General features: G+C 37.8%; 1 protein-coding gene across 1 annotated transcript in view; it reads left to right on the top strand.

The window, feature by feature from the left end:
- Positions 1–5,244: 5,244 nt before the first annotated feature.
- Positions 5,245–25,721, top strand: part of GRB14 (growth factor receptor bound protein 14) — a 117,934-nt gene continuing 97,457 nt past the window's right edge. The window contains exons 1-2 of the mRNA XM_054562513.1: positions 5,245–5,609; positions 6,828–6,960. Of these exons, the coding sequence (XP_054418488.1) occupies positions 5,419–5,609; positions 6,828–6,960 (324 nt within the window). The 5' untranslated portion in view covers positions 5,245–5,418. The remainder of the gene's footprint in view (positions 5,610–6,827; positions 6,961–25,721) is intronic.

Raw genomic sequence — 25,721 nt, 5'->3', positions numbered from 1 at the left:
TCCCCACCTCTTAAGAGACCATCATAACCATATAACGCCACCTCATAAAAATATTATGAGAAAAAAAATTCCAGGCCAATCTCATTTATGCACATAGGTATAAAAATTATAAACAAAATATCAGTAAGCATCAAAAATACATAAAAATGAGTAGTGCTTATTCTAATACTGTAAATTTAATTTATCATTTAAAAATACCAATTTTTACCCTTCATTACCCTAATAGAATGAAAAAGCCACATGATCAACATAGGAGGTACAGAAAGGCTGTTTAATAATATTCAACATCCACGTGTGGTAAAAATTCTTAGTGAACAAGGGATATGAGGAAATCTTCCTTTATCCGATAAAGGACATCTATAAAAGTATGACAATATGATATTTAATATCTATCCCTTTGAGATCAGGAATAAGGTTAGAATCTGTGGTATCAACACTCATATTCAACATTGTACTTAAATTTCTAAGTGGTATAGTAAGGGTAGATAAATACATAAAAGATATAAAAATTAGAAAGACAAAATTGTCAAAAATGTAGATAATAGGTTGTGTACATAGAAAACCTAAAAATGTTTTCAGTTAAATTTTTTGAGTGTGAAAGTTATAATGGGGATAAAAAGATCAGTACATAGAAAAGAGCTGTTTTTCTCATTACAACAAATGATAGAAAATCAAATTTTTAAAAGGTACCCAAAATAGTATAAAAATCAAATATCTAAGAACTTCTCTAACAACATATGTGCAAAACATCTATTTAGAAAACGATAAAACATGATTGCAACAAATTAAAGATACAACTGACCCTGTGAAAATTCATGTATAATTTTTGACTTCTTCAAAAGTTAACTACTAATAGCCTACTCTTGACTGGAAGCCTTACCAATACCCTAAGCAGTAGGTTAACACATACTTTGTATATAATATGTATTTCATAGTTTATTCTTACAATAAAGTAAGCTAGAGAAAAGAAGATGATATTAAGAAAATCAGTAATAGAGTAACAATAAAAATGATTTAAGAATAAAGCTTAAAATTAAAACTAAAAACAAGAAAAAGAAAATCATAAGGAAGAGAAAATACATTTACCGTACTGTTTTATCCTTACTCTAAGTTTATAATCATCTGTTATAAGCTCCATATTTCTTCTGATGGATTTTTCAAAATGTTGATTGAAAAAAAAAAGACACAGTTCAAACCTATGTTGTTCAAGGGTCTACTGAATAACCAAAAGGAAAGATATAACAATTTCATGGATTGGGAATGTTATTTTAAAAAGTACTATTTCTCCCCAAACTGATTTAATCTAATCTAATCAAAATCCCAGCCGGTCTTCGTAGAACTTGAGAAGCTAATTCTACAATTAATATATTGAAGAAGAACAAAATGAAAAACCTTGTTCTACTGAATACTATGACTTTTTATAAATCATAGTAATTAAGGCAATGTAATATTGGCATAAATATTGACAAATAAACCAATTGAATAGAGAGCCCAGAATAGACCCATAGATAGACCATTGAATTATGACAAAAAAGGCACTACAAAGTTGTGAGAGGGTAACTTTTCAATGAAGGAGGCTGTGACAATTACCTGTTTTTATGGAGAAAAAAAATAAAAGAACCTCTACACCTTTCCACTCTTACACCATAAAAAAGAAAATCAGTCTTGGATGGATCACAGATTTAAAGGTGAAAAGCAAAACAATAAATTTCCGGAATACTTAGGAAAAATTTCGAAGCAGGATATAAAATAAAATTATAAAGAGATAAATTTGCTTTATTATACTTAAAAACTTCTGTTGACCAAAAGATCTCTTTAATAGGTCTAAGACACAGAATGGAAGAATATGCTTACAAAACATAATAACAAATTGCTGGTAACTAGAATATAAAAAGAACTCCTATAAAAGAATTTAAAAAAGATAGACAACTCATCATAAAAATGGCCAGGCGACTTGAATTGGTACTTCTCAAATGACAGATAATCATGTGAAAAAGTTCTCAAATTCATTAGTTATAAAGAAAAGTCAAATTCCACCATGAGATACTTCTATGCACTCACCAGAATGTCATGAAAATTCTAATAATATTCTAGTTGTCAAGGATGTGAAGAACTTGGGAAAACTTACGCATTGCTGGTGGTGGTGAAAGCTGCTGCAATTTATTTAAGACACTGGCAGTATCTATCAAAGCTGAACACACATCATGACCTCACAATTCCACTCCTGCATATGTACCATCTGGAAATGCATGCACTTGTGCACCAAGAGAAGTAAGTATACAAAATGTTCATGGTAGCAGATTAGTAATAGTTAGAAGCTGGAAACAGCCCATATACTTATTAGTAGTGAAATGGGTAAATAAATTGTGGTATCTATGAAAGAATGTGGAAATCGAAGAATGAAAGAACTCCAGTTACTTGTAAAAGCATGAAAGAATAGCCAATAACATGGTAAGGAAACCAAGTCAAACACAAAAGGGTCATACTGTATGTATGATTGTATTTAAATATATAAAGGTCAGCACCAGACAACTGACTCTATTGTGCTCAGGGATGGATGCTTATGGTTAAACTATGGGTCAATTATTATGAAAATCTGGGTTGGTGGAAGAGGCTGTTGGAGGACTGACAATAATGCATTTCATGGCTTGACATCAGTGTTTGCTTTGTGGTAAGTGATTATGCAATGTTGTCTGTAAACTTCTTTTCTCAATGTGTATTATGTTTCCCAATTATAAAAAGTTAAGAAATTTGACTTGGTAAGAAAAAAGGAGAGTAAAGCAAGGCGAACATATTTTCCTCGGTGGGTAGAGAGGCTGGGATCCCTAGGGAGAGACAGGAAACAGAGTTGCAAAGGGTAGAAAACGGGAGGAGTCAGGAGACAAGTGCTTTCTTTGCAATTTTAGAGGTTCAAGGTAAAAGGAATAGCAGCCACCCTGTCAGAACCTGCTGTTTGGTACCAAACATCTGTCTTATTGTTTCAGCAATCTTTTTCAGTTATGGGAAGGAAAATTTCCTTTTTAAATTTCCTCTTTGATAGAAAAATGTCTCTGCATTCTCTTAGACTGTACTAGGTCTGATAGTATTCTGCACCTTTTATATTGCGTAGTGCTTTATTTAGAATAATTTCTTTTTGTAAAACCTCAAAAACTAGTTCTTTTGTTAGCTTACATCAAAAATGTGAATGTTCTAATTCTAATAATTTTTGGTAGAGATTGTCAAGGTATCTGGGAGTAAATTAAAAATTTAATGCTAATCTACAAGACAAAAATATTTAGGTTCTCATTCCTCAGAGACTTGTTCTTTTCTTTTTGGCCCCTGATGACTGCAGGTATTACAATTTTCACCCTGGGGATTAGAGGTGGAGGATAAAGCCTGGAAATGGATATTCCCTGGATTTTTACTAAATGGAGAAAATGTCCAGAGAGGGGAGACACAACTGAGATCTCATTCCAGCCAATGAACACTCTTTCTTGAGGTTAACACTTATGTTGGGAAGTGGAGTAGGATCGTAAGAGGAGTAGGAGAAATGGCTGCCTGCAACAGTTTTGGATGAAAATAGGGATAATTATGGTGATGATGATTAAAGTTTCTTTCTTTCTTTATGTTTTTTGTTCAAGTTTTCTGCAATTCACAACTTTTATTTTGCTGGAATGACCTCAAAATATCTGTATGCTTTTACATTAAACTCTTCTAAAACCCACACATACAATTCACACCATAATTTAGGGAACTGGATTTGAGTGAGGTTTTTGCCTAGCCCATAGCATCAATACACACTATCTATCACCATGATTAGTATTATTAATGATATCCGTCAGGAGAACTACCGTTTTGTTCTGTTTTGGCCATTGCATTGTATAAAATGTCCTCCAGACCACACCCATCGTGTGACCCATGACAGTACTGCTCTTTATTGGGTGCTAATTTTGACAGGAAAATTAAGAACTGCCTCCACGGAGTTTCCCAGTTTCCTCAAACGCTGGGAGTTAGCCACCCCTGGGTGTCAGTAATGGTTGGTGCCCTGGGTGTGTATTGAGGGGAGGGGAAGGTATGGGTGGGAAGAAGTGGGGGTTGCCGTTTCCTCGGCAGTGTGTTTGCCTTTCCCTGGACAGAGGTTGTAGAGGTTTAGGAAACCTGGTGAAGCAGATGCCAGGGACAGCTGTTACCTAATTTGGTCAACGAATATAGAGTGTGTAAAAACATTTGGAACCCACAGCAGTACACTGGGATGGGGCTCTTATTGGAAGAGCAGAATACAGACTATCACCCAAAACTTCAGAATAGGGTTGCTGCATCTCCGAGGGTGACCATAATGTAATTACCATTTCAAGTAGCTGATATAGAATCTTCTGGGTTGGAAGCTAGACTGCACCAATTACTTAGTCCTATCGTGTGCAAGGTACTCCATGGCTTTGGGCTCCAATTTGGACTGCAGAATTGGGTAAATATCCAATTTATGAGGCTGTTTTGAGGGGGAATAGGGCAAGGGTGTTCTAATTAAAAGATAATTAATCTTCTATCTAATTGCTAAGACATCTTTAGATTTACTCATGCTTTACTAAGATTTCCCAAACACCTCAGTAGTTTTCTCTACTGATTGTACTTATTGCCTCCTGCCTCCCCTCCTAAACCCCTAAACCCCCCGCGCCCAGGCCCTGGCTCTCCAATTCCCTCACCCCTATCTTGGGCGGCGGGGTGGCAAGAGGAAGAGACACGTGGGGTAAGGACTGGGACATGGGGCAAACCTAGTCCCATGGCCCCCTGGCCTCCCGGCACCGTGGGGCCTGTCATGGCGGCCCAGCCACAGTTTAGGTGATCTCAGACCGCAGAGCATCAAGAATGGAACGGTGTGGGGGTCAGCGCTGCCCAGACCTCCTTTCCCGCCTGCGGTCCGCCAAGCAAGCCCGGCGGGATCGCCGGCTCAGCTGTGTCCCCGCCTCAAGCGGCGCCGGGCCGCCGGCACCCTGGGCTCAGCCTAGCGCTCCAGCGCCCACCTGGGGAGGCGGCGACCCGGGCCTTGGGCGCCGGCAGCGAAACCCAGGCGCGGCACGAGCGGTACAGACACCAGCGCCCCCGAGCGCTCCGGGCCAGCGATGAGCCGGCGGCACTGGGAGCCCTCCCCGCCCCCTCCCGCCCCCTCAGCGCGTCGCCCCGCCGCCCGCCCCCCCGCGGCCCCCACCCACCGGCCGCTCCTCCCCTCTCCCCACCCTCCTCCTCCGCCCCCTCCCCTCCCCCGCCGCCTCGCCGAGAGCTCGGCCGAGTGTCTGAGTCGCCAGGGCCCGGAGCGCAGGCAGCGAGGCCACCGCACCTGCAGCGCGGTCGGGCAGACGAACAGGCATCTCGCCTCCCGCCACCCAGCCACCTTCTCCTGGGCGCTGGGTCTTCCATGACGCCCGAGCCCCCCGACCGGCCACAATGACCACTTCCCTTCAAGGTGGGCAGAGTGCCGCGGGTAGGGCGGCAGCTCGGGACTCGCCGCTGGCCGCCCAGGTGTGCGACGCTGCCCAGGGGAGGGGCGACGCCCGCGACCTGGCGCCAGCCCCCTGGCTGCATGCGCGAGCGCTCCTGCCCCCTCCGGACGGGACCCGCGGCTGTGCTGCAGACAGGTAGGCAGCCCTCCGGGGGCGCGGGGGAGTGTCCTGGGTTGGCAGCCGGCGAGGGGGCGAGGAGGCGGTCCTAGGGGGTGAGCCATGTGCCCATAGCTGGGCCAAGTTTGTGAAAGTCTCTGAAGACAATTCCCTTTGAGCTGGCTTCTACCGGATCAGCAGGACATAGCGATCTCGCAGAGCCTTATAAATAGCATCGCTGTTTCATTGAGAGCTCCGGGTCCCTCTCTCGCCTCTGCCCATCCGTGTGAACTAGGAGGCCGAGCTTCAGGCTGACCACCCATCTCCCTTCATTCTTCGTGGCCCTGCATTTAAAAACAAGCAAACCTTTTTTTATTTTATATGTTTTAAAACCCGTAGCATAAATGAGTTTCCCTCCTACATTGTGTTACAGCAAGCCTGGAAAAGCAAAGCACGGATTGAAATTTGAGCAGTCTTGCTGTTCAGCAGCAAAGAATAGAGGCTTTAAAAGGTTTCCCAATCTCCATAGCATTCAGCACCAAGTGCCTTTAGAGTTCACAATTTTGCACATACTTTAAGGGAAAAAAAAGGCTGCAACAATACAAAAATCCCCAGTCCTTTACACTCATACATTTAATTGGTACTTTTTTCAGATTTTAAAAGTGCTTCAACTTCACTAAAGTTAAAACTACTTTCAGTGGACTAGAGTACACTTATACTAGCAAGCTCTATTCACTTACCTCCTCAAAACCACTGCCTTGTGATTTAGTATCTATAAAGTACTTGAAAAATCAACATACTGTGTCTCGGCAACATTGTGAATGAAATTTGAAGGGAGATGAACCACTATAACTAATAGACCATAACTTCCAAAAGTGATTAGTAAAATAGCACAGGGATGAATTCTCTAAATTTTATTAGACTTTAATGCATGCATGACAATGCCTAACTCCTCAGGGTAATTTTTGCATCAATAAATATATAGTATGTATCTTGGCTTCCAGAAAATTATCAAAGTGCTGGAAATGGGATTTCCATGCCTAGTGATTTTTTAAAACCACCCCCCTGCCCCAAGGATAGGATACTATAGATGACTGATTTATACCAATTAACATATTTTATTTTAACCCACAGAAAAGTACTTCACAGACCGCGTTCACAGAGTGGTGCATGTTGGCTTTAACTTTTTAATTCTGACAGCAATTATATTTTACCTTCTGTTTTATGTAAATTACATCCTATGTTCTCTCCGTGTAGGAGAGAAAAGAAAGATCTTGATGTTCTGGAAATGCCATCTATTCCAAATCCTTTTCCTGAGCTATGCTGTTCTTCATTTACATCTGTGTTGTCGGCAGGCCTGTTTCCCAAAGCAAATTCAAGGAAAAAACAGGTATGCTTTTAAAAATTTTCTAATTAAGAAACATTAGGAGTTCTAAATCCATATAGTCTTTAAAATATTCAATAACTTATTATTAACAAAGGATTAACATGGCCTATTTTAAATAATTCAATTGAGTGACATAGTTCTTTGGCGTTATTTTCCCTTAGGGCCTCAGTTTTCACAGTTGTATAATGGGCATGTTAAAATTTACCCGTCAGGCTTTTGGGATGGCTTAAATGAGAGAATATCTGTAATGTGCAGAGTATGGGAGCCATTATTATCCACAGAGTAGGCGGAGAAGTCTTGGTGATAATAGACTGTCAATTTACATCAGGAATTGGAAGAGGGGGGCAGTGGTATTGGGATGGGGAGGAAACTGGCTGGTTTCGTTAGTATCCTTAATCTTTCACATTTTCAACCTAAACCAACCTCCTTTTACTAAAGGAAAGTGATACAGTGAATCTGTTGCAAAGGTAATTGGAGTTCAGGACTAGACAGCTTCGTTATTTCAGTTAATCCTTCTTACTGAAGAGGCTTCTGGCCTCATAAGGCAGATGACTTGTAAGGGATGAGTAGAAGATGGACTTTATTTTTTTGATTTCCTTTCTTTAGGAGTTTCTAGGATGGGACTGACAGAAGCAAATTAGATTTCAAGGATGAAGCAACTAGGTGAAGATCTATCATGATTGTACATTTTGCAAAACAAACAAAAAATCAATGTATTCTAGAATAATCTTAATATTCTTCCTCTCAGTTTTGAGTAGACAAAACAAAGAAGCTTCACTAGGCAAAATGTACCTTGTTCTTACAGGGTCACTAGGCAAAATGTACCTTGTTCTTGCAGGGTAGGAGCAATAAATTTAGGCAGTCAGATGCTTGTAGTGAGGCGAGGGATCATGAACAGAGAGGAGAAAACAGTTGATCATGGTCTTGGCCGGCTAGGTCACTTGATTAGAGCATCATCCCCATATGCCAAGGATACACTAAGGTTGCTGGTTTGATCCCAGGTCAGGGCACATAGAAGAAACAACCAGTGAATGCATAAATAACTGGAACAACAAAGTGATTTCTCTCTCTCTTTTTCCCTCTTCCTGACTGTCTCTCTCTGTCTCTCTCTCAAATCAATAAATAAAAATTATTTAAAAAAACCAAAAGAAGTAACAGTTGATCATTTGCCCATCTGTTGCGCCCTTTCTTTTTTCTGCACTTTTACTACCTGTGATGGGTTCCATAATGCATGTCTCTAATTTTAGGAATGGAGGTAATACCCTAGGAAATAGATGAGTTCCTGATAACATATAGCAGTAATAGAGCCAGTATGGGAGCATTACATGGAATGCTGTGTTGCAATGGAAGTCTTAGACATACATAATTTTTTTGGTGGGGAGGGGAGGGGACGTTTAATTGCGGCATGTACTTTTTGGATAAGGATTGGAGAAAGTGGGAGTAAATATTCCAAGAGCGGAGGTATGTTCTGAGTTAGTCCTTAAGTGGGTGGGACTGTGACTTTGGATGGGGAGATGAACAAGTAACTTTCTTGAGAGCTTTGTTTTCACAGTGAGGTTTAATCAGAGCCCAAGGGGAAAAAATGCTATTTTGAAATGTCTTGGACCTTTGAGAGCTTGGTTTATTTGGCATATAAGACACAAGTGTGGATGATAGATTTCGCTGTGTGTCACGATGGTGGAAAAAAGTAATTCTAGATTGTTCATGTGACCCAGGAAGGGAAAAGGAAATGTCTGATGGAGTTTAACAGACTTCCTGGTTTACGGAGGGCCTGTAATGTTCCTTGCACCTCGTCTCTGAGGTACTGAGCTGAGCAAAGAGGCCATCCCAAGGGTGTTTACCAAGGTGGGCCTTTGATTTAGGGTTGGGTTAGGGGTTAGGAGTTGAACAGAAGAAGGAGTAGAGGGAGAGGGCTGAGCTTACTCCCACTTTACTTTTGTGAATGGCTATTGAGAATGCCTGTGTCTAAGAGATGCATTCATGGGACAGGTTTCTTCTGAATAGAGAGAAAGAGAGATAATAAGTATTGTATGATTATGTTAATGGAATAAAAAGAGAAAGAGAGTGGGTATCAATGTCAGGGTTAAGCCAGGGTGTGCCCTAAGTGTGGATAGTCATCATCCTAGAGTAAGGCATCTTATCTTGGGGAATGCATTTCTTCAGATCAGGTTTAGCAAATTGGCAAAATGGGAAAAGGGTGCTAGGTTCCTATTGACTGTGACCTGTTTTCCTGCTCAGGCCTTGTTCCCTGTTTCCACAGTGACCTTCTCAGAGAGCACTGCACCCACACAGACAGCTGTGCCGTTTCAAGAGCAGAACGTTGTGGTCTGAGTCCTGGAGACTAGTCCCTGAGGGATGTTCTCACTGAAAGGGCACTTCCTGCTTATCTTTTCCTTCGGCCCAAGGCCTGGGGTCTCTAAGAAGAGAAGCCTGTCACAAAGTTGAGAACAGGATGGGTGTTTTTCCTATTTTTTTTCTGTTTTTCTATTCCCCACCTAGATTTTGCATTTAGAACTTATCCTTTGTTTTTATTCCTTTGTATATGCCCAGGTCTTTGAAATGAGTGAGGTTTTGGAAACACATGACTCTATGTTAGTAATTTCCCCAAGGTCAGTATCTTGGTGACCCAGATGACCCTTTTACAAGATGGTATTTGTATCCCAATTGTCTCTGGCCATTGGTTGAAATGATATAAATGACAGAATGTGATAGGTACTATTTAATATTATTTATGGTTGAAACATTCTAGGGGGTGATATTTCTTTTCTCTATAGTCTCTCTTTTATTTGGTTTGTTTAATCATTCCAGTCTTTTTAGCAATTCCTTTTTCCCCATAGAAAAAGTGAAGAATTGTTTGCTATGTACAAATAAATGACCAGAAAGTTTGAAAGAACCCAGGCTAGAAATGTTAAATTTTATGCCTTTTAAAACCACAGTCAGAAATCATTTTCCAGGCCATAAATATATTTTTACAATTTGAGTTGCCTTCTTAATGCATGAGTGGTACAGTACAATGAAGCCACAGATAGGATATGCTTTATCTCATTTTGCAAATAGAATATCCCACAGTATTGAGTACTGTTGGTTTCTAGTATTTTCATTTAAAAATGAGAGCTGGAATGAGATGGAATCTGGATTCTTTGCTTGCCCTCCCTCCTACTAGTATTTTTAATAATACCGGCCAGACATATTTCCCTGGCTTATTTCTTTGTGTTCACCAGTAAAGCAAATTCAAAGCATGTCTCCTTCTATATAATGGTCCAGAAATGTTACTTGCCATTTAAATTTTATATTAAATGTGACATTTTATGAATTTAGATCTTTCTTTTTTTCTACTTCTGATTGAAATTTACCAGTAACTTGTCCCTGCACACTTATTTTTTGGTGAAAGGGAAATAATGAGACAAAATTTTGGTAACTGCTGAATCTGGAAAATGGGATCTTTACCACTTGCTACAGAATCAGTTCTTGTCTCGAATTTGTCAACCCCCAGATAATTTTTGTGCTTGAACTCAGCTTGTATAGTAACTCTGGTTAATTGCTTCCCAGGCATGTGTAGTATCACTCATTCAAAAGAAAGCCTCTGGAGATTTCAAAGCTAAAAACCCACCTATGAAAAACTGTGTGATGGAATATTCAAACTGGAAGAGAGATCTTTGAAATCATCTAGTCAAATGCCCTTTTACAGATGAGAACATGGAGGCTAAGAAGTGCTATGTGGCTGATAGTGGCACAGCCAGCCCCTGAAATCTGGATTCCTTGAGGCTTTTACAGTCTTTTTTTTAGGAAGGTGCAATTTCCAAGGAAATCAAGAAGTGTAAAAGTAGTACCAGTAATAAACTCAGATCACTGTTGTTAGTTATAATTCCGCCCATAATATCGTGTAAGAGCAGGGGTGATGAATATCATCTGTTAATATTTTATCATCTAAAGACCTGGAATCCTCTTTTTCTTTTTCCTTCCACAAATAGAACTGTGTCTTTGTGTTTTTTTCCTCTAGCTTTCTTCTCCATCTTCAACCTAACACTGATAGGAAAAATCTGTCAAATAATGGATTATATCACCAAATAAGATTTATTAGTATTACTAATAACTAACTTTAAGTGTCGTTTACAGTGCACAGAATATTATCTCACAAATGCACTAGTAAATGGGTCTGTCATCCACATTTTAAACTTTAAAAAGGAAAGTGCAAATGCCAGAAGTGATTTGCCTGTGCTTCCACAGTTTAAATAAAGGGAAATCGAAAAGGTGATTATGTCTCAGTGTGCTTTGCCCCTCACCACACTGTATTTAGTCAATTCTGTATGGAATTAAACTTTTTTATTATTTCAGGAAAATGAAAAATATCTTCCAGATAATTAAGAAGTGACTTTTTCATATGCTCTGCCTTTGAATTATTTTCCTCTCATTTGTCAAGCACTGTAAAAAGATATGTTCACCTCTGTCCCCAAATTAAAGGGCCTCTTATATCAATCCTTTGTGATATCAGTAATTGTTCCATTCTATATAGTGCTGGAACTGTATGTATAGTCCTATAGGAATTTTGTGTGGCTGCTTATTAACCAACTGTACCCCTATATTCCCATTCTCCAGATTCGGCGATTTTCAAAATTTCATACCATTTACTTCATCTATTCCTTTTAAAAAAATCTTTATAGTCTTTGTTGAAATAGTTTAAAGTAAACCCTGTATATGCTGTTAATTGTATCCTTACCTAGTTTTGTGTGATCTCTGAAATACTTTTTATAAATAACTAAAATGCCATTGTTCCCTAACAAAAATCTTAATTTCTTGGTATCATTTAAAACCACTCATAATCAAATTTTCTCAGTTGGAATGATACATGAAATCCTCAAATTACAAAGTGGCTATATTTAAAAAATCTTTAAATTAGCACTTTGGCAATTTAAATTTATTTTCATATGAAGCAACGTCATAAATTGTATTTAGGCACTCCCCCCCAGTCATTTTACAAAATCCTATTTAATGTGAAATGAAATGTAAATATCATGTGTATGCAGAAAGAATGATGAAAACAATACTTGCTTCTATTAGGGTTTCAAACAAATATGTCTTTCCAACAGCAATTGCTACTTTTGAATGTTGGCACTTGATGAATATCATTTTTCTTGCAGAGGAATTTGAAAGTACACAGATCTTTGTAGCAATATTGAAGCAGGCTTTAGAACAGTTCTGAAAGTGTAGTCTCTGGACCAACCTTCCTTAGAATGAGCAGTGATGCTTTTTAAAAATATAGATGCTTGGATCTCTTGTGAAACCCACTGAATAATAATGTCCTGGTGAAGGGCACAGGGATTTAACTTTTTAACTTTTTTTTCTTTAACTTATGTGCAAAATCAGGAATACCCTTTTCCTCTTCTGCTTTCATACTCTGGCTCTTAAAATTATGGTCAATTTCATTTAGTTGATAAAAGGTAGGAATATTACAAATACTTTACAAATGGACTTTAGTTGGTATTTTTATCCAGGTATTGATTGTTTGGAGGAAACAGAACCTCACATGAACTAGCCTGCAAGGTTATGTCATAGTACCTGAAGGCCAAAAGTTCACTGATCCCAGGACAGACTGGCACTGGGAATTAGAAAGTCAGCAAAAATCACTACAACCACTTTCTTTATGCTCTCTTCTTTGTTCTCCCACAAAAACAGCACATAGTTTCTGCTTCTTGTAAATCTATTTCATTATATGACTTTTTTTTTTTCAGTCTTGCTTGTGTTGTTTGTGTGTTGGTACAGTGACCCTAAATGGCCACCCCTATTGGAATAAATGTTTCCTCCTATTAGTGGGTCAGCACTTGGTAACTGACTGGAGTCAATATCTGTACAGGGACTTTAGCCCAGTGTGTTCAGCTCTTAATCAGCCAGCTGTGGTCAAAGGGATGTAGGGTCCTGGACTACTGCTCACTCAGCAGTGGTCTTGGGAACAAATTTTGTGAACAGGTAGTACAGTTCAGTAGGTATGGTATATTGAGATGGAGAGGAAACAATGAACAGCTAGTGACCCAGAAAAAAAATCTCAAAAAGCAAGAGAGCAGAAAAAAATTTTTTTTTCATAAGTGTGTGATATATGGTGAGCCACTGATTGGTATAGGACGCTGACAACCTATAGCGTCCAGTTCCTTCACCTTAACCCACTTGAAACATATTTATTTGATAGTGTTTTCAGTTGTCACCACTTTTTGGTGACAGTAAATTTCCTTGGCCATTGTCCTGAGCTTGCATCTTAGTGATGTCCCTTAGCCTCTAATGGCAGGATCTACCAACTCCAGTTTCTCCCTGCATTCTGCTAGTTATCTCCATTTGTAGCAGAAGACAACTGTCTCTTCCTATCTTAAAACTTAAATCCCCTAGCAAATCTTCTGTTTGTCAAGACTTTATTTCCATTTTGAAGGTTTTCTCTTAAGTTTTGGTTAATTTGCAGGATATATCACATTTCAACCTTTGTCTGCAATATGGGTTTTATTTTTCATTTCTTTGAAAGCTCAGCTTCTGGTTTGTTTTTCCCTATGGGCATATGTTATATTCTATCAAGAGAAGGAAAATTGGAGTCATTTATGTTTCAATATAAATGCGGTTCTTGGTATGAAAAGCTTTCTGTAGTCTTACGGATGTTGCCTTCAGATATGACAGCTTATATGGAATTCTGTTGTGTAAGTATACACCAGTGTGTGTTTGATCAGGGACAAGCGGACTTGGGAGTGGTACTTTTGGCACTCTACATAAAGGGCTGCTCAAGGGAGAACCTGGGAAGTGGCTACAAGCCTTTGCCAAGGTGCAGGAGAAGAAGGGAAGCTTTTAGAATCAATTTACAAGAGGAATGAGAGAGCCAATGTGGGGAGAACAGCCCTAAGTTCTTGTCCTTCCCACTTATTTAGTATTTTTCAAAGTCACAGAGAAAATCAGCACAAATAGGAGGATTAATATTCTTCACTAGTTTACAAATGCTTCTCTCTATTCCAGAAGATTGTTTATAAGTTGGCTGTTTATTCACACACATTTTTTCATAGATGTGAGATTACATATGGTGGCTAGGTTGTTAGGGCAACCTGTGCACCATTTTTAATATTGTTTCTATGGAAAGATGTGAGTCTATATGATGTGATTAAAAGATATTAGACTGGGACTCAGCAAGCCTAGTTTTTATGGTCCTGCAGCTGATGAGTGACATGATAAGAGGCTACTGCCCACACTTTCTGGGCCTTTGAGCACTTGATTTCATCTTGTTCTTAGAGCAGATGATTCTGATGGCTTTTGAAGTACTAATGACTCTGGAGACACAGGAGTCTTGGGAAGTTTATGTGGCTCCATTGGCCTCAGTGGTTTTTTCTTAGCCTTTGTTCAGATCTTCCCGCACAGTCACCACAGCTCCTTTGATAGTCCATTTGGGGTGCCACGGGGCAAGGAGCACACCTCTGTGGGAATGATGGGGGCAAGACGGGCTAGTTAAACTACAAATGGTGCATCGACGTCAGGGTCCAAATACTAAAGAGTCAGAAAGGTGTATCTGGAAAATGGCAGGTTGAGTGGTTACAGTTGTACTTCAACTTAAAAATAAGGATGTGTGATTAGATGTGAATATTTGAGGCTGATGCAGGTCCAGTATGTACTTGTATCTGTTCTACCCTCAAGTCATTCATTGGTTGCTCAAGCCAGAAACCTCGAAGACCTCCTTCTGATCTTTGCCGAGTACAGCTCCATCTGTCATCAAAATATACTGAAATCCATAAAGTTCTTCCATCTCCACTGCTACCATTCCTATTTAAGTCACTATCTTCTCCTGTACAAGAGCCTCATAAATGGCCTCCTCGCTTCTATTTTAGTCTATTTTGGTCCATTCTCCATTCAGTGGCTACAGTGAACTTTTAGAAACGTAGATCACATCATGTCACCTCCTGGTTGAAAAATTTGTGATTGCTTAAAAGCAAATCCAGATTTTTACCTTGGTCTGTAGAACTGTACGTGGTTTGGCTTCCATCTACCTTTTAAAACTCATCTGCATTTTACTCTTTGTTCATTATACTCCAGCCATGGTGGAAGGGCAGTCCTACCTGTCTGGGAACTTGGCAAGCTTTTTTCTACCTCAGAGCCTTTGGCCTGACTGTTTCCTCTACCTGGAACCTCTTTTACTGACTCTTTACATGGCTGACGCTTCTTTAGGCTTCGGGTCTCAGCACAAGATCCTCTTATCAAGCAGGCCTTTTTTCACTTGTCTACATAAAGCATCCCTTTACGCCTGTTTTCCTTTTTTTCCTCCACTCCATCACATTTCCTGTTGTATTTCTTTAGCTGTACTTACCATAATCTAAATTGTCTTTTTTATCTGTTGGGTTTAATTATTTATTGTTTTCCTTCTAAGTAGAGGATCCTAGGTTAGTCTGAGGGTTCTCTTGGTAAAAGAATGAATAACTGGGTTATTGAAGATGGTTAAAACCAATGTTAACAAATTGTATTTTGACAGATTTATTCTAATTGTGGTCAATATTTTCCTCTGTCAAATTAAAATATATATATATATGTAATTCTATTGACAGATTCTGTTAACAAAGATAAAGTTACATGCTAGAATCTTGGACCAATTGGACTTTAGTAGTATACCTTTTGCTTTCATTACACACATAGGGAATTTTGATCATGTGTAATGAAATTAATGATATATTTTTGACTTTATACATTATTCTTATGTAATGGAATTGTAAGTGAAAAGTGCTTGGTGGACCGCTATACTTTCTTCCAGCTTACTGTGTGTTAACAAAAATTCACATATTTAGGAAAAGTTAAATGGAAATATCAATTGAGTTTATAATATAAGTCTCACAGAGCAAGAGGTAGATGTTTGCAAATATTTTAATTATTAACCATTAGTGTGATAGGTGAATGAATTAGGCCAGTGCTCATAATGTGGACACAGGGAGATAGATACTCTTGAATATACAAGAAGACTTTCCAAGAGGTATACAAACTCATAGATTTAAGAAAATCATTTTCTAAATCCTCATCTTCCATATGTACTTTTTCTTAAAACTTATCTTCCTGAGAACCCACCTGTGTTCAGAATAACCTTCTCACCTGATGCATTACCCTGGGGCATGTAAACCTCCAGGGCATCACATACAGGGAAAGCTTCCTTTAATAATTAATCAAAGCACCACAAATCAGAAGGATTTCCTGTCTTTTTATGCTTTACACATATTTCTGTTAAAGGGAGATATGGTTAGAAATAAGAATTTTGGCTAGTGTTGAAATGTTCTCAATTTAGGTAAATGGTGGTGTGATGGGAGTAATGGCCATTTTTTATAGTTTTATTTTTTAATTTTTAAGTATCGACTTCAGTTCATCCCTCTCCTGTTGTCAGAGGTTTTATAAATAACCCCTGAGGAAGAGTTTCTGAAGAACAAAGCAAAGAGTGTATCGGTGAGAAGTATTGAATGCTGAAAATGGCCTTTTGTCATGTATTTAAATGTATTTTCCACTTTTTTCAATACTTGAGATGCATCAGTAACTGAAAGAAAATGCAGCAACAAACATCTGAAGTGATATAGGTTACTGCTGTGGCGAGGATCCTTGGGAAGCCAACTGAAGCATAGGTTTGCCTGTAGAAAGTTTACTGGGGAGCGCTCTTGGAAATGATGCCTGAGGGAGCAGACCCAGCACAGCCACAGTGGAGACCTTAGCCAGTTCCACAAGAGCTGGCTGGCCCTTCAGGATTATTCAGAATTAGGGCAGAGGAGTTGGGCTACCCAGGAAGGGCCTGACTGTGGGCATAGTGGCTCTCTTTAGCCTTGTGCAATGACCCGCAGGGAGGACTTACCCAAGAGTATTCGGTGGCTGACACTCTTAACAGCTGGGAGCATAAGTGCTTCTATCAGGAAGGTTTGGATGGAGGGCCACAGCATCTATAATGGTCAGTAACTGATTCTTTTCAATGTAACAGAAATTTCTTCTGAGACTACCACATTTTTTAGATAAATTGAGTAAAACTCGAGGTAATGTGTACATGATTTCTTTCAGATTTTGTGTGGGTTATGTAATATTATGGTTAAAACCTATTAATCAAAACATATCATGAAATATTTATTCCAATGCCAGTCAGTTCCTATCCTATTTCATTATAAAATACTTTAATATTTCCTACTTTCTTCAACAAAAAATATGCTAGTTGCTAGACTTACTTTTTAAAAAGTATATATCATTTGCTTTCATTAAAAACATAAGAAATTTTTATCATGATGAAATTATAATTAATGGAACTATGTCTAATTTCATACTTGAATTTTATTTAATTACATCTAAAGGCTGAAATTCAAGGTGGAAATTATGTTCACACAGAGGAATTCCATGCCCTTTGTAACTCTTCCTTGTATTCCTTAGGACCCTTAGTTCTGTATTATTTTAATTTTGACTGTTTTCAGTTATTTCCCTTTTAAGATATAATCAATAAATAATTTCAGTGTTTTATTAAAGTTATTTTTTTCAGATTTTATTCAGATTTTATTCATATCTCTTTTTGAATTGAAAAGTAAAGTTGGACTTTATCTGATAGAGGCCCTAATTATTTTACTAGGTGATGGATCATTAAAAAGATTCTAGTTTAGATGGAATTTAAAGATTGACATTGCCTTTTTATCACCTTTGCATTCTTTCCTCCCTTTCCCAGATTAATTTTTCTCTTTGGCACATTATATGGTGACATATGTGTGTTCGTTCTCTGCCTTTTCCCACTAGCACATAACCCCTGTGAGGGCGGGGACTTTGTTTTAAATATGCCACTGGATCAGGGGATAGTGCAATGCCTGGCACCTCGTAGACACCCAGTACATTTTGCCAAATGAAAGGATAAATGACTGAATAAATGAGTGGGGAAGGACCAGGGAAGTAAAGGATTGTTAATGAGGGAGGATTGTAAATGAGGGAGTGTTTGGGAACTTATAGTTCAATATAAATGATAAAGAGTTTGCAAGGAAACTTAGAACAGTGAAATTTAATTTAGTTACTAAGAGGGGTCTGATATTGTTAGATGTTAAAAGAAATCCTAGTTAGGATAAACATTTCGGTATTGATTTGTCACTATTAGCTCCTTCTAAATTTGGGTTACCATTGCTCAGAACACATTCTGAACTGTGTCTCTCGTCCTCTTATAAGCATTTTCAGTCAAGAAACTTTCATGTACACTTTATGGGGCTGAGTCCAGTAACAGCTTTTCAATCAAACCGCATTCACAGTGGAAGATTACTTTCATTCTTGGGAAGGGTGACATATGCGTGTAAAGCCCAGTATTCAGATGAAAGGGTACTTTGGTATTATTCAACTGTGTATTGGCAAGACTCAGGCCAGTATCTAGTTTCTCTTTAGAGACATTTTGCATTATATTACAGTAGTCTTACTGTGCTGTGCCAGGGAAATTAAGATCAGCTGGAACACTCTGTAGGTCATTGGCTTGGAATCTTAGGGCACTGGGAACTTGATGTTTTGTTTTAATGACCTCATTTAGGCTGAACCTGCCTTTGTTCCCAAGGCATAAGGGCCCCTTTACAAAACCAAGTCTACACCTTGGGAGAGGTTTAGAGAAAAGTGACTCAAATATTTGAAGGCATTGGGTCAACTTCCATGCAAAGAGTACTTGATAAATCATGGCTCTTGAGTCAAGAAAGATGAAGAAGAGGCATAATTCAAGTCTCTTCAACATGGATGTAGCCATTACATTCCATGGTATCTGAAACGTATTTTGAAGGTTGAAGGAGGTAGTTTTAAGACAAATGAAAGGAAGAACTGTGGAGAGGTCACGAAGCAGTTCATGGGACTTGTGCACTGGAAGATGCTTTCTGTAGTGATTTCCAGAGGACATCATTCTTGTGGAATGAAGCACTTCCCGCATATTTCTCCAAGGGGGGAAGTGTGTGAGGTAGACATGCACATGGGGTGTGTGAGGATTGGGAGAGGGCCATATGAGAGGTTGCATGATGAACGTGGAACACCTTTCTGCAACAAAACTTGAAATTGATAATAGGGGGAAAACATTTTTATATTAAAATAAACACTCCTGTTGTTATAAATAGAATACACAGTTTATGTGTATATTTAAGAACAAATTAAATACCTTAGAGTTGTGGCCTACCCTGAGATGAAAAGGGATATGTGATTACTTTCTTTTGCATTTTGAATAGTTTTGGTAGAAAAATTTGAGAAACGCTAGTGCTGTTTCCAATTCTGTGGGAAGAAGCTGTTTGTAATCCTCAGGAGATTGGGTTATCATCTATTTTTTCCTTCTCAGTTCTTCTCCAGCCAAAGTTCATTCTCTCTAAAGCTTCTCTTTATGTTATTGGTACCTATATTATTAACATTGAAGATATTGGGTTGTCAAATATTTGTTTTTTTTCCTACTCCCCTGCAGCTTGGCAGGACATCTCTCTCATGAAAGTCTCTGAAAACCACCTTATCCCTGAAGACTCACTTCAGTTCTATTTGGATATTTCAGCAGCTTTGGACATTTCTGACTACCCTTTTCTTCCTGAAACATGTTTCTTGCACACTTCTACTTCTTATAGGTCTCTTTTGTGGGATCTCAGTGTTGGTGTTCCTTACAGTTTTGTCTCAGAACCTTTGTTTCCACTTTACTGCTGGAGTGATCTCATCTCTTCTCATAGCCTCTAGTCCATTCAAGTCTGGACTTGATCTTTACCCCGGGCTGCCTGTTAGTTGTCTTCACTTATTTAGTCCATACACACTTCAAATTCAGCATTTGCCAAACTAAATTAATTCTTTCCCTCTTAAACTTGCCCCTTCTCTTGTGTTTCACTTCATTGAAAATGGCACACACTCATATACTAGAAAGTCAGAAATCTTAGTTCATCTTTGGCTCTCCTCTATTTGTCTCTTTCCTCATCCAAATGGTTACAAAGTCTTTTTGGAAAAACAACTCTTGAATTTATCCATTCTTTACAACTTCTCTGCCATTGCAGTAGTTCAGGCCAAGTCATCTGTCTCATAATTATTATTTAGAGTCTCCTCATTGATGGCTTTATTTTTAGTTTTGCTCTATACCTAGACGTGTCCTATGCTTACCTTTTTTTTTAATTGAGCTAAAATTCATATAACATAAAATTAACCAGTTTTTGTTTTTAATTAAAATTTATTGGGGTAACATTGATTAATAATGTTATATAGGTTTCAAATGTACAGTTACATGATACACCTTCTGTATATTGCATTGTGTGCCCACCATCCGAAGTCAAATCTCCTGTTACCATGTATTTGACCCTCTTTACCCTTTATTATACCCTACACTCCTCTCTTCCCCTCTGGTAACCACCATTCTGTTGTCTATGAAGGGTTTTTTTTTTTTCTTGTTTGTTCCCTTGCTGCTTTCAGTTTTGTATACCACATATGAGTGGTATCATAGGGTTCTTGACTTTTAACGTCTGACATATTTTGCTTAGCATGATATTCTCAAGATGTATCCATGATTCTTTTTATAAAAAACTCTAAAGACTCCACTAAAAAGCTATTGGAAATAATAAACAAATACAGTAAAGTTACAGGATACAAAATCAATGTACAAAAGTCCATTGCATTCCTATATATTAACATTGATATTTCAGAAAAAGAAATAGAAAATTAATCAGTTTAAAGTATCAGTTCGGTGGTATTTAGTACATTTTCTGTGTTATGTAAACATCACCTATCTAGTTCCATCACCCCAAATGGAAACCCTCTATCCATTAAGCAGTTACTCCCCATCTTCTCCTGCCCCTTGCTCCTGGCAGTCATTAATCTGCTTCCTGTCTCTATGCATTTACCTATTCTGGATATTTCATTTAAATGGAAACATAATATGTGTCTTTATGTGTCTGCTTTCTTTCACTTAGCATGTTTTAGAAGTTCATTCACACACTCTAGCATCTAATAATATGCTTTTAACCACGAAATACTTCCAAACCTGTAGAGAAGTACATATTTTTTCCTTTTGAAGAAATAGGAGGCTGTTTATGCATGGTAGCTCTTCTCTTTGTTCTTTTGGTCTCAATCTTGTTTTTTCTCTTTTCCCCCTGCTAAGAGTGAACCACTTTTCTGCGGTTGGTGTGTATCCTTTCCTTCTACTTTTGCAGTATGTAGCACTGTGCTGTGTTTTAATGATTTATATAAAGCATACTGTATTTGTTTCTCCATAACTTGCTGTTTTGGTTTTCTTAATTCATGCTAATACATTAGATTAGTGTTTTAATTTTATTTCATTGTACACATACATCACAGTTAATTTATCCTTTCCCCACTGAAGAAAATTGAGAATCTTCTCAATTTCTATCATTAAAAGCCACACTGTAGTGTATATTCTTGTGCCTCTGTGCCAGGGGGTTCTCTATGTATTTAGAAGTGGAATTGCATGACTGTAGAGCAGGTGCATGTCTTTTTACTAGATATTGTCAAATTGTTCTTCAAAGTGGTTGTACCAACTAGCACTATATGTATCACCGTTTCCACACTTTTTCTTCAACATCTGATATTTTCAAAGTTTTTGCCAGTGTGGTGAATGTTAATGAAATTCAATTAGTGATGTTAATTTGCATTGGCTTGACCACTTGTAAGGTTGAGCATCTTTCATTTGCTTTTGGCCATTCATATTTCTACTTTGTTAATTATATTTTTGTATTGTGTGTGTTTTTCATTTTATAATGTTTAAGTGTTCTTTATATAGTATGGATACTAATCTTTTTGTAATTATAAACATTATAGTGATCTTTTCTCAGTATTTGTGGCTTGTCTCAATTGTGTTTACAGTGTCTCCTATGATACAGAATAATTTTGTTTTAATTTAGTTAAATATAGTTTTCTACTTTTCCATATCTTATTTAAGAAATTATTTCCTCTTTCTATGTCTTTAATATATTTTTAGCTAATCATTTTAACCTTTTATTTCTCATACTTGGGTCTTTGACAAAGCATGATTTACTTTTATATAAGATAGGAATATAATTTTTTTCAAATGAATATCTACCATAAAAGTACCATTTATTAAAGTAATCACCCCTTCTTTTCCCAGAGCTTTTTAACATTTCTTTGGTCATGCATCAAGTTCTCTTTTTTATAGTGAAGTGAAGTAATAGTTTTAGAGGGCAAATCAGATTTTGTCATTCTTCTCTTAAACCATTCCGTAGATTTTTCCTATCATCTTTGGATATAGTTAATAGGGCTCTTGGAGTATTGCATAGCTGGACTACCTCTTTGATCCCATCTCTTACACTCTGTACATTTAGTTTTCTTTTAGTTTTCTAGCACATTTCTTTCTCTTATCTGAGTCTGTGAGGATCAAGTCTATAAGTAAGCTGTTCTGCATTTTTGCATCTCTTTTCTCCTTGATCTTCAAATAGCTAGCTTCATATACATTCCTTTGAAGACTCAGCTGAGAGAGTCTTCTCTTCCCTACCACATCTATGTTAGGTGCCCTGCTTAGAATTTATCTACTAAATCAGTAATGTTGCATTATCTGTATAGTCATCAGTGTTCCACCATCCAGGAAGCTCTCTAGGGCAGCAGGAACCAAATTTGCCTTGGCCATCAGTGCATTTCCAGACCCTATCATTGTGCCTGGCACGTTGTTGGTCCTCTGTAAATACTTGTTCAATAAACATATGGTTCAGATCTCTGAAATATCTATCTGATAGATAACCATCCATATAGTCTCCATGAGCATTTTCAATGATAGTGAGCTTATTTTGCTTGTGATTAACAAAATCTGCATATAAATGCTTTTTCATGCACTACATGTAAACCAAGGTTATATATAATTGTTAGAAAAAAATTATTTGCCAAATTTTTTGTATTTTACCATTTCCTACTTAAATCTTAATTTTGATTAATTATTCCAGAATGTCAGGATAATATTGAATTGTCTTCTTTTTTTACAGTAATTGTCCCTCTCAGTTTTGTTTTATTTTCACATAGGTCTAGATGGCACTGGAGTCTTCATTCAACACTGCAAGACAAAGCTCGCCACTCTAACCTACCTTCCAGAGGGATGCTAATGGATTGGCCAACACTTTAGGTTTTCTCAGCACATTGCTAATCCATTCAAACAAATACTTATTGAGTGCCTGCTTCATACTAGTCATTGTGTTTGGTGTATATATGATTGTTTCATCATTCTAATCCTATTTTATCTTGTCTATCAAAAGTGTCATGAGGTGTTTCTCAGTTAATCTTTAGAAATCAAGGTATCTTCAATTGTAGATAGTCCTTTGACCTATCAGTATAGATAGTATAGTAATAACTTAGCAACTATTACTATTATCAGTAATATTTATTCACCTCTTACAGTGTACCAGGTGCTCTGCTAAGAAGTTAAGCTTTATAACATCTACTTTTCCCAATATCTCAGTGAGATAGACACTATCCTGCTATCCATCTCATAAAGGAGGACATTTAGGTTTAAAAAGGATTATATAATTTGTTAAAATCTACAGAGATGGGAGTGACAGAGGCAAGATCCAAACCCAGACTGCCCTGTTATAGTAACGGCCTATGTTAGTGAGAGTTGCCGACTCCTGATAACCATTCCTTTCCTTCTTCCTTCCATCCTCCATTCTTTCCTTATTTTTTTAAGTTTAAAAAACATTTTAAAAACAAAAAAAGATTGTTTTTATAGGCCTGATTTATTCTATAAATACTATCAAAGGGTGGAATTGTAGAGGTAGGCATTGCTGAGACACCATTGTTTCATGGTATAAACCTATGTGCCTGATGGAACTGAACCAGTATTGGATTTATCCAAAGGTTTTTTTCATTCAGTAGTAGCTTGCACTTGATCAGTGTAGTTCGAGATATATAAAATTATTACAACCACACAAAATTTAAATATAAAAATGCATTTTACTTCTGTGAGAAAAGTGATTCCTCAGAACTGTTAAGACTATATTTTGGATTGCAGAGGTCTGTGCAGTTACAAAGCAGTGTGATTTCTTTTATGCTGGTTTCTAAGAGTGCATTTATCTTGCCTTTATATTAGTGATGATACAGTTTTCAAGGTACTTTACAGTATGTTTTCATTTTTATCCTTTGCATATGTGACTGTAGTAAGTATATGAGTTAGTTTTTTCTCAGTTTTACAGATGGAAAGAGTCAAAGATCAAGCGTTAAATCATACAGTATTGTATGACAGAGCCAGGACTTGAACCCAGATTTCCAGATACCAATTCCAGCCCAGAGTACTTAGCGCAGAATTGATAGGTGGAGTTGTATTTAAAAACTACACACAAAATACCTCCTTTGTATTTTGATGTTGCAGAATTTTTTCAGTATCACAGATTTTTATGTGGTGAAACATGCAATGTGACATAATAAAAAGAGTTTCCTTTAAAGTACACTTGAAACTCATATATTCTTATCTCCCCTGACCTCTGGTATTTTTCCTATGGTATTGGTATATTGCTTTCAGGAAACTAAAAAAATTCCTTTTTATTATTTCCGTAAGTCTCAGAAATCCTTATTATTACTTATTAATTTGTAGGATTTCGAGTGATTTTTAGAAACTACCAGGGAAATTGGATCATTCTCAAAACAGAATGTGTTCTGACTTAAAGAGTTTAGTTGTACTCTGGGGTGTTAAGTTAATTTTAATTGACAGACCCTTGCCTGGGATTTAATTGAGATTTAAGTTAGTAAAAATCCTTCCCTTTGGCCTAGAGAACAATTGGGCAGAGTATATGAAGTAAAGAGGAATGTATTTTCTCATCTTTTTTTTTCCCCTCTTGGACAAAAGCGAGGTCACCTCAGAAACTGCAGATATTTGGTAGTGGACCTGTTCTGCCGCTACAAGATCACCATTAGCGAGTCCAACATCCATCATTGCAGTAATTATGGGGCTATAATATCAGTGGAGAGAAAAATGGTTTTTAAAGCATGGGATCAAAAATGATTCAAATATTTAGAGATCAAATTAAATTCCATTAAAATAAAGAAATCAGCAGTTCTTTTCTTATCAGTATGATTATCCTTCCATCTTCAAAATTTTTTTTAATTTATAATATTTTAGGGTGTCAATTCTCAACCTTCAGTGGGCATGTCACATACCGGGAGTATTTGCTATATAAGTGCCAGTTGCTGGTCCTCATCCCTTGGGGGGGGTTCTCGTTCCACAGGTTTGGAGTGGGGCTGAATTATTACAGCTTTTAACAAGCACTTGCCAGGAGATTCTAATGATTCTGGTATAGGTTATCCGTAGGTCACTTTTGAGGAAGCCATGGTATAATCTGATTGAAACAGGAGTTGGAAGGACTTTTCCCTTACAGAGGAAGAACTGGGCAATTCATCTTGTTTTTGGGAGGTGGTCTTTCTTGAATATCCATGTACTTTATGTATGTTTGTGGTTCTATAATATTTTTTCTAAAGGACAGGACTTGTCTGAATATTTTCAGCTTTTGCTTGAACTTCAAATTACATTACCTTGCTGACAGCTTTGGGAGGGGGGTGGGGGGTTGAGGGATGGAGGGATTGAGCCAACAAAAGAAAAGGGTTCATGGACATGGACAACAGTGGGGTGATGGGCGAAGAGGGGAGGGTGGTGTTGAGGGGATGGAGGTGGAAGAGGGTATAAGGGGGATAAACGGTAATGGAGAAATACAGTAGAAAAACTACAAGGCAAGAAATAAATAACATGTATTTGTTGTTTGAAAAAGAACCCCAGCGGCCGTAGAAATGGTCAGGGCTCCAGGACTGTGAAAGTGGTTGTAGAAGTAGATCACACAGGGGGG

This window comes from Pteronotus mesoamericanus, unplaced genomic scaffold, assembly GCF_021234165.1.
Source record: "Pteronotus mesoamericanus isolate MK-2021 breed Mesoamerican mustached bat unplaced genomic scaffold, CSHL_Meso_final scaffold_651, whole genome shotgun sequence".
NCBI classification, from domain to species: Eukaryota; Metazoa; Chordata; class Mammalia; order Chiroptera; family Mormoopidae; genus Pteronotus; species Pteronotus mesoamericanus.
This window is presented reverse-complemented; position numbering and strand designations above follow the sequence as displayed.